The following is a 15,761-nucleotide window of genomic DNA, read 5'->3' as shown; positions in this document are numbered from 1 at the left end:
AGTTAGCTCAGCTAGCTGGCTCAATTTGACTCGGGAAAGCTCGACTCGCCTTGGTTTGAAACCGGATTTGAATCAGGTTAAATTGGTTTTTGAAGTTTGAAAAAATTTCAAGCTTAGTTTGAGCTTGCCTGAACTCGACTCTAATCGAATTAGCTCAATGTCTCGGTTATTTTGATATGAACGTTGTTCACCAAGTATTGGATAAAATGACTCAATGAAGTGTTGGTGAGGAAGGAATAGATACAACGGTGGTTTGATTTTGATACTGCTTGCCTGGGTGTTTGATTTTTACACGGGTCTCTAGGTGTTTGATGAAATGCTTATGAAATATTGTTAATATTTTACCCTATAAGAGAAAGTGAAGATACATTCTTCCCGTGGCGTGGTTTCCTAGGGCTTTGCGTATGCTCAAATTTTGTGTTCATGCCCTGAAACGAGCTGGAAAAATGGATGGACGGCGTGGATTAGACACCCACATTACGGTGGGCCCCACAGACTTTACTCGGTATGCAAGCCGCGCTCCCCTACTTGTCACACCAATATGAAAACCCAGACCCGACCTGAGACCCGACCTGTTTAATTCCAAGTTTGGCCCGGAAAGGCTGTTAGGCCCGGCCCACTTTCACCCTATTTGTAGGACCCTCAAAAACTTCCCTCATTTTTCTTCAGCAAGCAGCCATGGATTCAACAACCAGACACACCTGTCTCAGGCTAGAGATAGAAGGAGAAGAGGGCAAGGGCAAAACCGTAATTTTCGTCAAAGGCACCTGGTTCGCTTCCCACTTCAATCTCTCCATCACAGATGGATTCAATGCTTGGACTTGCAACGGTAATAAAGAAATAAAAGAAGAAAAGAAAAGAAATTTTAGTCTGTTTCATTTTTAATTTCTCTTCTGTTTTGAGATTTTTAATACAGATTTCTTCTTTTTCAAATGATAATGACACCCCATGTTTTTGATAGACACACCCTGTTTGTCTACTTTTGGTGGTAGAGTAGTACCAAGACTGCACTATAATAATACTAAGAAGTACAAGAATGGGGTGGAACTATATTTGAGATTTTCAATGCAAAATTCTAGTTTTTTAAAATGTTAAATACACCGCATTTTTTTGATAGACAAATACTGTTTTCCTACTTTTGGTAATGAGTAGTAGGGTGTAGAAGAGTGGGTTAATTCATTAAAAAAATATAGGGTGTAGATATCAGCTCCATTTTTCTTTTTTATTTATCAATTTTCTTTTACTTTATTTGGGGGCAGCATCGGAATCGGAGATCTCTGAGAGGGCAGATCAGTGGGACCAGCCAGTTACGGAATATATCGAGGCCGCTGAAAGATATCTCGGGTATCAACAGCCGGGTTCAGTGTATCAATTTGTGGATGCCGGGAATGGCAACAGAAGAGTCAGTAATCCTTGCTCTTTTCTTTGGATCTGTTTCATTTCAATGAGATATGTCTTTGGATTGTGTAATGGAATTCTTGTTCAAAGCATAGTTCAAAAACCTGAAAGCTTTACTTGACTCATTGTTCAGTCGGTTTGGGTTGACTCAAAGCCTCGAGCCAACTCGACTCGGTATCTAATAATTATAAAATAAAAGATATTAACATTAGTAGTAAATATTAAAATATTTATTTTCAGTATACAAGTAATATAAAATAGAAAAAGAAAAAGAAAGACAACTAGACACTGAATAGGATGTGGGTTATGGGCACTGCTTCTTGTGCCAGAGGTGAAGTGGCCAATTCACACCAGCCCTTCTATATATTTTTCAATAAACCATTTAACAAGGTAAGTGACCTGGTTCAAGTCACCTGAAGCAGCGTTGAGTTAACTGAGTCGGCAGATTGACTCGATGAGTCTCTCTGAGTTGCAACCAAGCCACTTCTAGAACTGAGTTCCTGTTGACCCAGCTCAATATCTTGCCGAGTCAAGTGGACTCGGCTGAGTTTCGACTCAATTAACGAGTTTTAGAGCTATGCTTCAAAATGTGGATGCTATTTATCATTTGGGTTTGTTTTATGAGAAAAATGGTCATCCTATAGTACGAGTGTGATGGTTCTTATGCATGTATTACTCAAAATCAAACTGTCCAAATTGGAGGCCCTACTTTAGATGGGTGTAAACCAAAAACTATACAGAACTGATGTCTGAAATGTCTGGTTGGTGGACGTTAATGCACAGTAAAAATGAAAAAATTGTCAATATGGCACGTGGGCCTTGATCAACATCAAATGCATGCATGGTATATGTTGTCTGTTAGATGGGGCTGATATTCGTGTGCAATGTCTGCAGTTGTCATGGACATTTGTAAAGGAAGGAGTAAAGTTAGAAGGGCGATGGAGATGCCAGGCTTCATCTGATAGTAAGAAAACTACAGCTGAAATCCTGGATTTTCTTATGGATGCAAATATACGACTGAGTGTAAGGCTTTTCATCCTTGATCACCATCCATATGTTTTCTTTAGTTTTATCTAAATGTTTTCAGCTTTTTGTGTGCAGTTCTGTATTTTTATTCATTTTTTGTTCTTTTGAAGTTTGCATATAAAGTTTTGCTAAGCCCGCATGCATGTAGAAGGCATATATGTACATGCCACACGTGTGCTAGGCCTGGAAATTGATATGATCCATTCGTCAAAGGTGTAACATCTCACCTAAGAATCAGGTAGGTCCACTTGTTGTGGACCACAGTTAATAAGACAAGCGTTGTCATCTTCATCATCATTATCATCATCTAAGCCTTATCCCAACTAATTGGGGTTGGCTGCATGAATCTTTTTCTGCCATTCCACTCTATCAAGGGCCATAACTTCAATTAGATCAATAGGTCATTAAGGTTTTTCTTACTACCTCCACGTATGTTGTATTGGGCTTTCCCCTTGCCCATCTATATCCTTCAGTTTGCACCAACTCACTCCTAAACAGTGCAATTCTTGATCATTGTTGCACATGACCAAGCCATCTAAGTGTACTTTCTCTCATCTTATTACCTATTGATGCTACTCCCTAATTCCGTCTAATGCATTTATTTTAAATTTTATCATTCATTGCCTTGCCACTCATCCATCTCAACATCCTTGTTTAAACTACACTCATCTCAACGTCTTAACAAAACAAATGTACAACAGTACAACTAAAGAAACTTGGTTGCAATGTTTTCAGTAGCTTTCATAGCGTAGCATGCAGCGTATGCGGGTAGCATAAGCTATAGGGCATGTAGTGTAGTGCAAGTAGTGCACGCTACCCAAAATCTCCTTTTTTTTTTATAGAGTATTTCTTCTATGTTTGTTTGACACCTATTTTAAAATAGTGATGACTCATCTCCATCACTCACGGCACTACATTAGATCCAAGGTAGTTTGTAATGGTAACGGTGGCCGTAACGGCTACCACCGTTACCTTTACGATACAGGCCGTAACGGCCGCGGTCTCATTTTTATTGGAAAAGAACCGAAAAACCTGTATTTGCCCCATAACCATTATGCGTTACGGCCTTTAAGGGGGATGTAATGGGCCGTTATGGGTGCCGTAATGGCGATTATAGGTCATTGTTTTCCATAATGGCCGTTACGATCGTTCTGACCCTGTAACATGTGATAGTTGCCACAATTACCTTTACATAATGGCCGTTACGGCACACCACGATCAGATCAATCCAGACCATCCAAATTGTGGTCGATATCGTGGATAAAGCACTTATGTCAATCTGGACCATCCAAATTGTGGTCCATATCGTGAAATTGTGATGTTACAATAAGGAAAAAAAAAAAGAGGTCACACTAAGAGATGTTTGAAGGCAAAGAGATAGAGATATTTTGCATGGAAATATGAGGTTGACAACCCGGATTCGTGGTCAAGAACTCGTAGGAATTATGCATTTGATAGATTTTATGATTTTTTTTCTGTTATTTTAATTAAAAAAATATTAAGTTTCGTGTAGCTTACGCTACACGCTATAGAGGACTAAACGCTACCCTATACGCTAATTAAAACACCGTTTGGCTGTAGTTTTCTTACCCTCCACCTGTTTCTAACATTGTGGACCACTTGCTATATGGACTCTTTCTTTCTTTCTTTCTTTCTTCTTTTTTTTTTTTTTGGTAAGAACATCCACACGGTCAAACCCACCTGATGAATAACTTGGATATCACCCTTGTCAGCCCCACTGGCACATGTGGCAGCGTGTGTACGAACTGCGATGCATGTGGGCAGTGTATCTGGAATCTGTAAATTATAATCCATCTGTTATGAATCTGTCTTTGATTTCTTAACTCACTGGATGATCCCACTTAATATTCTCAGGGCTTGTGGCAGAACAAAGTCCTTGGATTTTGATTTGGTAATTTTTGTCTTTATGTGGGTTTGAAATTCATTTTGCATTTTATTGCTTATTGATTTTTTGCATGATAGCTAAAGCTTAAGTTTGCTTCCTGAGGACCAATTAGTGGCTCTGATGCAGGACAATTAACCACTTGCTCTAAAAGCTCGAACTGTTAGAATATGGAGAATTAATTCCTTTATCTCATAGCTCAGGCCCCACATCTCATGGGTTTTTAGGACCTCGGCCGAACCCCCTTCATGGGCTCCAAATCACATGGGCCGCCCACCCCAAGTGTGTCCCCGCATCCCACGGGCTACCCCACTTGAGCCCGGTGTGACATGCGCATTAATCACCCCTGGTGAAGAGTCTCGAACACGAGACCTCCTCCGTGGGCCACACCCACCCCGAGTGTGCCCCTGCATCCCACAAGCGACCCCACTCGAGCCCAGTGTGAAAATGCTCCTGCATTAATCACCCCCGGTGAGGAGCCTCGAACCTGAGACCTCCCGCTCTGATACCAATTTGATGCAGGACAATTAACCACTTGCTCTAAAAGCTCGAACTGTTAGAGTATGGAGAATTAATTCCTTTATCTCATAGCCCAGGCCCCACATCTCGTGGGTTTTTAGGACCTCGGCCGAACCCCCTTCGTGGGCCCCAAATCACATGGGCCGCCCACCCCAAGTGTGCCCCCGCATCCCACGGGCTACCCCACTTGAGCCCGGTGTGACATGCGCATTAATCACCCCTGGTGAGGAGTCTCGAACACGAGACCTCCTCTGTGGGCCGCACCCACCCTGAGTGTGCCCCCGCATCCCACAAGCGACCCCACTCGAGCCCAGTGTGAAAATGCTCCTGCATCAGGCTCCCTAACAAAATGTGGTTGACCCAAGTTTCTGCCATACATGGCCATGTTATGGCAGTTAGAACCAGTCAAGAGTGAAAAGCCTTTCCTTTTGTTAGAATATCTAATCAGTGTAGCCCACTTCTTGGAAAGCTCATATCTCGTTAACGGTTGCCATACTGGCACATGGTGGATGGGGCTCAACATGTATATCGTTTTAGCAAGTCGCCATACAGGCGTCCCCTCTTCTTTGCTTGAGAACAACATTTTTTGAATTATTGTCCAGTTAATGGACATGAAGAATTTGACTTTCATGGAGTAGTTGGAATTTCCAGCATTTTCTTGGGCATTTCCTCCTAAGGGGAGGGGTGTCTGCATCAGCTACCTTCATCAGAATTCATGGTTTAATCCATCATGTCTTTTGGATCAGTGTTTCTTAAAAATTAATAGAAATCATTATCAATGGAATGTCACTGCCTTGCTTTCTAGAAATATTCTTCTTTGATTATTTATTTGCTTTTCCATGAATATATGTTTGTGGAGACTGCATTTCTGTTATATAAAATATCATGATGTGTTTACTTGATTGATATGATATAGGAAGAAGTTGTTAGCAAGACCCAGTCATTTAAGAGATTGAAAACTGAAGCTGAAAAATGCTTAGCACAAAGTGAAAAGTTCAAAGATGAGAAGGCAGAGTTTGAATCGGCCGTCTATGCGAAGGTATGATTTGAGTCCTGCAATATCCAAAGATTATGCTTTTATTTCTCTGATTCTTCTATTTGAGTTTGCCTTGAGTGTTTTTTCTTGTAAACAATGATCCTAGAACTATTAAAACAACAAAAACTAATAATGTTTAGAACAAGGAAAAAAGATTGCATGCTCATAGTGTTGCACTATGAGCTGGCGCACACATTTCCAAACATCAATAAAGGTAGCAAGATTCTTAGCACCCTTTTGAACGTGCTTCCTCAAAATGGGTTTTGTGCCAAAGAGGAGGTTCGAAGCCTGCTTTTTTGGTCGATTGAAAAAAAAAAAAAAAAAAAAAAAAAACCAATCAGATTGGGTTTTGCAGAATCAGCATTTTAGCACCTGTTTCGTCAATCTCCTTAAGGGCATATTTGAATGCACGGAGTCTGTGCGGAAATGGAAATTACTTTCCACTGAAAAGACTGCTAGGCTGTTTGGATACAAGGATTCCACAAAGTAATTATTACACTTATTCACAGTTGCGATTCTCTGGCATAAGAAATGAACGGACTATTGTCTAATAAATTCAAGGTTTCCACTTGCTATACAAACAGGACCCTTAAAATTGGAATTTATTTTTCAACAGTTTTCACCGAAACAATCATCATTTTTTTTTCCCCATATTTTTCCCTTGGATCCTTGTATCCAAACACGCCCACCCCTCAACTCATCCTTCTCAAAGTCAAATGCATAAGGCCTCTGGGATTCATGGGACCTAGGCACTAGTGCTCTCCCACAAGCAGGCCCCACAGAACCTACAATTAACAATAAGACCATATTGCGTACATATACACAACATTGGTGACATAACATCATCGTGGGTTCTAAGTTTGATGTTGTTGCGAGTAGACCAAATTAGCTGGACACATTATTGAGTTTGACGTGCTCTCTAAACCAGGTAAATCCCAACTTTCAGATATTGTTGGTGGTGATCGGTAAACAATGTTCAAATTTATTATTATTATTTTTATTTTTTTTGAAGAATAACAATGTTCGGAAATTTAAATTTATTCCCAAACATGGAGAATTCTCACCATTCAATCAGTAGAGATGAACAAAAGGTGTTGTCACTCATAAGAAAAGTCAATTAATGATCTGTTCAACAAATTCAGCTGTTGCTTAAATGAATGAATTTTAACTAGAGTCTAGAGATTCATTGGACATAAGTTGTCGGTTGGAGTGTTGATGTTGGGTTGGCAACCAAAATCAACAATCTAAGCCAACCCCAAATAGCTGGGAGAAGCTTATGATGAGGATTGATTGGATAGTAGTTGATCTAGTGACCTTATTAGAGTTATCTTATAAAAAGCTATATTTCTGTACAAATTAGGAGTAAGGGTCCAAGTCTGGGTCCAATGTTTTGACCCATTTAGAATCGGGTTGGGTTTGGTCCACCGTTTTAAACCCAATTAAGAATTGGGTCTAGTTGGGTTGGACACACATGCACATACATATATGTACACACACACACACATGTGCGTGCGTGTGTGTGTGTGTGTACATGCATACATATATATATGTGCGCGTGCACACACACACACACACAAAGGAATGGGGTTTGCTAAGCCACTATGCATGTGAAAGAACGCATTTGCACACTGTCTACACACACAAATGGGTTTGCTAAGCCAATGCCCATATGAAAGAGCCCATTTGCACATTGTGTCAAAACAGCACACGTGTGCGTGATCTAATCCATCCTTCAGGCGTGCCTAACCATGTAAGTGCCCTTACCAACCTGAACCTAATTGGATCCTGGTATGTGCCTTAAAAAAAGAGACTGAACCCGAATGGACCAGGCCAGCCCAGACCACCAGGCCCGGGTTCTCTAGGAACCAACCCGAACCCGACATGTTGTCAGCCCTACGCATATGAGAATGTCTTCTATCAATGGTTTAGGGTGGGCCATTTGATGAACCCCTTTGAAGATGTTCTCTCAGTTCTTTCAGATGAGGAACCTATCAAGTAAAGTATGCACATGGTTCTTGAAAGACAAAAGTAAAGGTATTAATCCTTGGCATGACTATTGCTACCTCTATTTTATTATTTGATGAATTCCTTACAGGCTTGCTAACCCCAATCTCACCCCCTCCACATACACGTCTACTGGCCTGTATACATAAGATACCAGCCGTGCACAGGGCTTATCGTGTAGATGGCTGGACACCAAAAGTCAGAACTGTTAATGAAAATGATGGGCAGTTTAAAAGGAACTTGACGTGTCCCTTTAAGCTGTGCACTGTTTCTGTTCTGCAACAGCTGTTTGTCATTCATAAGTAGGGCTACCTAACCTCAAACTACATGTTCTGCAGAAGTAGCACATGGTGGTAAACTGTTTTGCATGTAGTGTAGATGACTGTTAACAAGATGTAAAATGGCATTTCAACTAATTTTCCTGGCTTTGCTTTTTCATGTGATTTGATCTGGGGGAGAAGATCGTATACGCCAAGAGTTGGTGTACACCTCTCTCCATACAAAGAAGTACCCCAATACACATATCAAATGGGTTTTGAAAACCCCTTTAATAATTAAAGAAAAAAGGATTTTGAAAATCCCATTTCAGAATATAAAAGATACCATTTTGGGATGCATTTTGAATTCCTGCCCGCCATCTCTGGGCAGTGTGAGCTCTCAAGTCAGGCCCTGCCCCTTTATTCTTTTTCAGATTTATCATTGATTTGTTATTGGTTAACTCTATAGGCCATTGTTGCTTTTATTCACATTGATCTTTCAGGCTGTGGATGCACAATCAAATTGATTTCAAACATTCAGTTTAAATGTTTCCTGGTATACATAATAAAGAATTTTCCTTAATATTTGGAGGCAGATCCTCAATATGAATGTGAAGAATTATGATGTGATTATCTCCACCTGAATAGACTAGTAAATGGTAATTCGAGCAAATGGTGCATCCAAATGCATCCTTAAAATGTTGAGTGGCTAAACCTTCCAATGTTTATATTTCATCTTTCCCTTTTTTCCTTCTTTTTTCTCCTCTTGGCTTTTAGTTTGTTGGGGTCTTGAATTCCAAGAAAGCAAAACTGCGTGAGCTCCGAGATCAACTTTCAAAACTCAAAACTGGTGGGAAACTGCCACAAGAAGAGGATGAGTCCACTGACAGAACCGAGATGTACGATGAAGAAAGCGATGATGCGGAAAGCAAGGAGCAAACCGTGAAAAAGGATCTTCCCAGTGCTTCAAAGAACACTACAACGATGATGTCAAAGGGTCAAAAGAGAAAAACCCGCATATAGCTATTGTCCTGACTGACAGTAAGTCTCACGGCAAAATCCAACGAGGATGTTTTTTTTTTTTTTTTTTGTTATCAGTTTGTATAGAGAAGTTATTGTTGTCAATGCAAATCAAAACACGCATATACCTTTGAAGCCCAATATCATTTTTGAGCATGGCCCATCACTGATGGGTTAAGGGATTTGAATGTCCCGTTTTGAACACTTGGATTGGAGAGAGGGACTGTTGAATCTGAATGTTAAATCAAATTTTGATCCAACGGGAAGATCCTAACCATCTATCTTGAAGCAAAAGAAGAATTATCAGGGTTCATTTGGAATCTCGAGTCCAGACTTCTACTTAAGAATTCAAATCAAGGATTTAGAATCCCTGAGTTTTCTTTCTGTCAGCTGTGTTTGGCAACCTGGATTTTCAATATGGAATCCAAAAACTTTGTTTGGATAATGGGAAAGGAAGTGTAAAGAGGAGATGCTGCTGCTTTCCTTTAATAAGCATTTAAAAAAAAGCTGGCTATTAGAGAGGATTTTGCAAGCCAGCATTCAGAAAGGAATTGAAAGGTGAGCTTCACCTGGGATTTCAAATCCCCCAAATTCCAGGGTGCCAAACACTATTTTGGTATGGATTTGGATTCCAATTCCAAAAGCTATAACATCTAAGCTGCTGAACGACCCCTTGTGAGTATCAGTTTTCAGTGACATTTGCATTAGTCCGCTGATTTTCAGGTGAACGGTTCATTCATCTGTTTTCATTAAGGATTACCACAATAATGTAATGGAAAAGTGAAATGATTATAAATTCCTTACCAATATCCTGAAAACATTTGCATTTGACCGAGGATTGCTATGTTTGATTTGTGAGTGGTAAAACTGTAATGATGGCATTTTTTCATTACTTTATATCAAATAATCAAATCTAAGGTATAATATTTCATGGGCCAATCAGATCCATGTGATGCGGCATAAAAAAGACGCCAGTCTACTCCAAGTGTACGCTTGAGGATGCAAGGAAAGCAACTTCCTTGCATGACTCATGCAAGGCTGTCAATGGCTAGGATTGAAAATTTCAGAGCCACTGGCCCGGCAGGCCTACCTCCATCTGTTCAAGATAGAGCTGGCAATGGTCATGTATGGGTCACAGTGATTGGGAGGGTGACTCATGGGATTGAGCTAGATTTTTCTGACGTGTCTGAGACTTGGAGGAGTTGCATCAGACTCATCTCCAATCCTTTTTAATGTCAACACAAACCGTTCATTCGTTCATAAAACTAGAATCAAGCCACGGTGCAAAAATCATACCAATCTTGTGATTCTAAGCTTCTAAACAATAGCATGAAAATGGACAGTCCACATTGACCGGAGAACCAAAATAAGTCCAATCATCATCTTAAAGCATCTAGTGGATGGATCTCACTTTGTATTTCTTATGACTCTAAAGAAACACTTTGATTTTGATGATCTCAACCATATAATTCATGGCTTGTAAACAACAGAGTTTGTTACCGAAATCATGTGGATCATCTGATCGGCATGATTTTTCCACTATGGTTTGCTCATAGTTATATGAAAGAATGGATGGTTCAAATTTCGAATAGGTCACCTTGTATTCTGTTTAAGAGTTCTGGGATGGTGGCATAACCAATGTTAAGGATATAAATTAATATTTAGCATGGTTAAAAATAGCATAAATAATTCAAGATAAAGAATTTTTCTTAATACTTCCTTTTCCATGGCTATGGTCATGCGTTCGATTCTCCCTCATTATCCTTTACATTTTTTTTCTTAATATTTTAGCTCTCTTGTGACTCACTGAATGACTCAGTTCGCATCATATCGAGTTGACCCAGTGGTCAAGCCGCCTTATCAAGTAAATTTTGCAAATCTTGTGAGATATTATTGCATTAATATAATTTAGGGTGTGTTTGGCTGCACCAAATATAACAAAATTTTATTTCGTGATATTGGTGTAGAACATCATGAAATTTCATAATATTTAGTACATCCAAATGCAACCTTAGTTAACTTTTCCTTTGCAAAAATGTTGAGATATTGTCAATCTTGACTGTATTTCTCACATAACTTCAACCTAGGGGAGTGGATCGGACTCACCAAAGGCAGTGTGACCATTACCGTGGGGCTCACCTTGATGTATGTATAATTTATCCGTGCCATTTATCCGTTTTTCAAAACATTATTTGGCATATTCCAAAAATAAGCAAATCCAATTAACAGGTGGACCATGCTATAGGAAATTGTGGTAATTGATTGTTAATGGGCCACATTTTTTATTTTTTTTGGAATAAGTGGACAATCCATTCGTCGTCCGATGCAGACCAGACTTTGTGGCGAGATGGCAGGTGGAATCGCCTAGTATGTAGAAGGAAAGTCACACAACATTCCAATTAAAACTGAGTCATCTTCCTTGCAATACTGTAGAATGTTATAGACGAAGGGTGGAGAGACAAAATAAAAATTAAAAACTAGGAGCCCCATACTATAGGCAATAATCAAACTGAAATTAAACTAAAATAAAAGGATAAAGATAAACATCCATGATGGAGAGATAAATAAGATTTGTTTGATTGTAATAGCATAAGGCTTGAAGCTCTTCGTAGAGTGCTGCTTATATAGGCTTTTATGAGGTAGTAGCATTATGTAGTCTTCAACATCATGAAGGATTTGAACGATCCGTTGTGAAAATCTCCCTGATTCTTCCACATTAGTGTGGCATATTGTGTATAACCATGTATATAAGAGATACACTTTCGCATGTGTTGACCCAAGTCCTTACATCTCAAGACTCCTACATTGGAAAGTCGTTGTAGTCTTTATGTTACTTGGCTTTGACATTCGTAGAGAGTTGCTTTTGAAATGCTCTAACATTTAATGCGAGATAGAGATCTTATTCAATGAGCTTCTGGCATTTAATGCTAAGAGAAAAAAAGTGAGTCTTTCTTTAATGAGACTCTTACTTTTTTACAGAGAGTAATTTTTATAGAATTCTAGTATTTCTTGCTCTCTCTCATATACACATCTTTACTTCCCCCTCTTGAATTCAAATACACCACACATGACATGATTGCCACGTAGCATCTTTTAGATTGTTTGATATGAGCATGCTGGATTGGGCTAGATTGGGTGTAAACAATTATAGAGGGCGTGAGCAGGATTTTGCCTATCATTTAACACGTAGTGCCAACATGTGGTGGCATCTTGTTGGCCCGTGTTATTAGTGCACTGATTTGTATATCTTTTTTATTAATCGCGTGAATCTATGTGTCATGTAGTCGGTTGAGCCATTGGAAGTTGTAAACCTAAGACACAATAGGATGTGAGCATCGAGGAGCAAAGAACATGTATATGAGGTACTTTAGTGACTCTAACCTTTGATCCAAAGTAACCCTTAGCCTGGACCTTGTTGATCATGCCTTAACCTTAGAAGCTTAATTAGATCATGATAAGTAAAGCTAGAAGAGATGCTAAGGTACTGTGAAATCATATGCACAAAATAAAAGTTTTTGAGTGGTTCTCGATTCGATCGACAGGCTGTCAATGAGACTCAATCCAATCGAAGTTCACTCGATTCGATCGAATGACGAGTCCAACAACTAAAAAAATAAATTCCTAAATTTTTTTCAATAGGATCGATGTCTTGTTCGATCCCATTGAATGTCCTTTGATCCCATTAAAGAGCCTTTTGATTCAATCGAAATGACTGTTAACTAGCTATTTATAGCCGTTGTAAATCAATTTTTTATAAAAATACATTTGGCTTTTAGGTAAATTATGAGTTTTTGGTGTAATAGAAGCATATGTGATTCCATAATCATATCCATCACCATAATCCTCCAAGTCTATGAGATGTAAGTTATTTTCCTTATGATTCATCACTTGAAAGAGAATTCCAACTTAAATGAAAAAGATGAACTTGATCTCCACTTTATTTTAGATATTAGACTTAAACCAATAGTCAAATCTTTGTCTAAACCTTCTGGAATACCTATTTATATGAATCTTGTAGGAATTCAACTATCACACTAGTTGTAGGAGTTTTCACCATTCTCCTATCACCTTTGTAAAATATCTCTCTTATATATATCATCAATGGTATGGGATATTTTTGTCCCTGCAACGTGGATAACTTTGTGTGTTTATAGGACATGAAAAGTCGTTGAAGTTGTGGACATTTGAGCAATTGTGTATGCATAACAACGAACGGATAAGATTTTACCCACAAATGCTACTTAATGGGTAAGATGATTTCCCTTCCTTGGCTTGTTTTAACGTGGGTAGCCTTCACAAAGCCACTTCTCCTCTTCTAAGCATATAGTTGGCTTACAACTACTACTCTTTTATGCGTGTGGCCCAACCAGGAGGAGATTGTGCAATGCTATGTAATATCCACCATGTTGTACATGTAAAATCCACTTTGTTCATCAGGTGAGAAACATTATTTAAACCATACATATACAATATTAGCTCGATAAAATACCTATATGGACCACACCAATAGAAACGATATAATTTCTTCCAAAACCACTAAGTTCACAGGTTATGGCTCACGTTTTTTTAACAGACTGGTTTTTGTGTGTGTGTGTGTGTGTGTGTGTGTGTATCATTTTATTTATTATTCTCATTCACACTATTCCATATGGTGTGGCCCATCCGAGCTGTGTATCTAGCCATTTTATTATTATTATTATTATTATTATTATTATTATTATTATTTACCTCAAGACTTAAAATCAAGTGAGAGTGAATTGTGTAATTAAAACATGGCGGGCCTTGAAGACCTGGCACAGGTGTTGTAGCGACTCAGCTTAATGACAATTATAGATCATTTTATTTATTTATTATTATTTTTTTAAATATCATATACTTGTGATTAAGGGGTTAAGACACTGCTTTTTTGTGAGGATTCTGACATTGAGATATGGGCCCACCTGAATTGCTATCAGGGCATGATCCTGTTTGTGCTATGAATGATCCCCTGTCCAAACAGACCATTTGGTCCCCGTGTGTTAAAACCTTAGGATTTATGCCATGCACCTATCTGAAATGTCCATGTTTTGGTACTCAACATGCTTCTAGTGATCCAATTTGTCCATACGATGGACCACTATGATCATAAAAAATTGTGCAGCAGTCATCAGATGATATTGGAAAATTTAAGAGTCAAGAAGTGTAGTTCCATCCCATTAGCAAGATATTTTTATCTCCTAACTATGATAGGCCCTACATGATTGATGGTTGTTTGGATCACTTTTTAAATTGTTGCAAGTATAGTCATGGGAGGGGAGATTTTTAAGGGATTTTTACTATTCATCCTTTCATGCAAAGTTTAGACAGTCAAGTCAACAAGGTGCTCTTTCACGCCCAACTTCAAGAAAAATCACCAACAACTTCCTCTAAGAAAAAGATGCTCATTAAAATGAATTTTGTCAAGTTCATCAAGTCAAGTCCGTAACCGAGAAAATCACCAGCAGCTTCCTCAAGAGAAAAATTGCACATATTGGACAATTAAGACTTCTATATAGTGGCCCACTAGATTAACAATCCTAATAACCATAGATGTTCCACACGAAAAACTACTCATTTATGTTGAAGAGAGTCTGGAGATAGGGTTATTAGGATTGTTTGATTATTGAGGCATTTGGGCCGTTGCCCCATTCCCTGTCAGGGCATATGAGATGAAGCATGCATGTCTATTGTGAAACCTCTGATTGTGTTCCATCACCAAACCCATGACACAAAAACCAAACCAGATGGCCCCATCATGTGACCAGTTGCAATCATGATCACCTTAGATGTGTATGGCGGAGATTAGAGTGAACACATTTTGAGGTGTCTTTGAGGAGAGCTTGTTAGATTTTCATAATGCGGAATTGCCGAAAGACCTTGCTGAGCAAGACAGCATACCTATCAGGGAAGCCATTGTGGTAGAATTCGAATACCGGATAATTGGATTTGGACACTAGGATCTTCCTTTCCTTCACACCTCTTCAGAGAAGAAACGATCGATCTTTTGCTTCTATTGTGGTGTAGGATTGGGACCCAGCCATGTTATTATAGGTTAGAGAGGTGAAGAGTTTGAAATACTAGTGTGCGTAAACATCTTAGTTCATCTGAAATACTGTGTGTGTAACACAGTTGTAACATTCCACCCCTTATGCAGATTTCTCGATGTATCACAAAGCAGTGGGGTCCACTGGTTTGCTCTACTACATTATTCAACCTTTAGGACAATCCAGACCGTTAATCAATAAGGCTCACCTTATAGAGATCTTATAGAGCTTCCTTTACCATTGAAATATGAGCAGTTAAAAGTATACTGGACTGTCAAGGAATGTGGCCCACCACGTTGATATTATGAAAGAAACAACGTTGGTAGCTTCTTGATGCATTCCATGCCCTTTTATCTTTTCCTGGTGATTGCTCTCACTTGACTGAAAACAGCATATAGGCAGAGACTGTCTTCATCTTGATACAGAGACTGTCTTCATTATGAGGTTGATAGAGCATAGCTTCTTGCCATCCATCCATTTTGAAAACTCATTTTAGGGCATGATCCAAAAAATGAAGCAATCTAAATCTTAGTGGA

At 39.0% G+C, this 15,761-nt stretch overlaps 1 protein-coding gene across 1 annotated transcript; it reads left to right on the top strand.

Annotated features, from left to right (window-relative positions):
* The first annotated feature begins 589 nt into the window (after nucleotides 1-589).
* Nucleotides 590-9,280, top strand: LOC131227422 (DNA repair protein XRCC4). Its single transcript, XM_058223225.1, has 5 exons — nucleotides 590-829; nucleotides 1,260-1,402; nucleotides 2,293-2,421; nucleotides 5,763-5,885; nucleotides 8,921-9,280. The coding sequence occupies exons 1-5, from the start codon at nucleotides 679-681 to the stop codon at nucleotides 9,164-9,166; spliced, it is 792 nt and encodes a 263-aa protein (XP_058079208.1). The 5' UTR covers nucleotides 590-678; the 3' UTR covers nucleotides 9,167-9,280.
* The last annotated feature ends 6,481 nt before the right edge of the window (nucleotides 9,281-15,761 follow it).

This window comes from Magnolia sinica, chromosome 15 (assembly GCF_029962835.1).
Source record: "Magnolia sinica isolate HGM2019 chromosome 15, MsV1, whole genome shotgun sequence".
Classification (NCBI taxonomy): Eukaryota; Viridiplantae; Streptophyta; class Magnoliopsida; order Magnoliales; family Magnoliaceae; genus Magnolia; species Magnolia sinica.
This window is presented reverse-complemented; position numbering and strand designations above follow the sequence as displayed.

Excerpts from the sequence above, each read along its gene's own strand:
- LOC131227422 (XM_058223225.1), top strand. The coding sequence starts at position 679 with ATGGATTCAACAACCAGACACACCTGTCTCAGGCTAGAGATAGAAGGA. Across the intron at positions 2,422-5,762 it reads ATGCAAATATACGACTGAGT|GAAGAAGTTGTTAGCAAGAC; the intron begins GTAAGGCTTTTC and ends GATATGATATAG. Across the intron at positions 5,886-8,920 it reads AATCGGCCGTCTATGCGAAG|TTTGTTGGGGTCTTGAATTC; the intron begins GTATGATTTGAG and ends CTTGGCTTTTAG.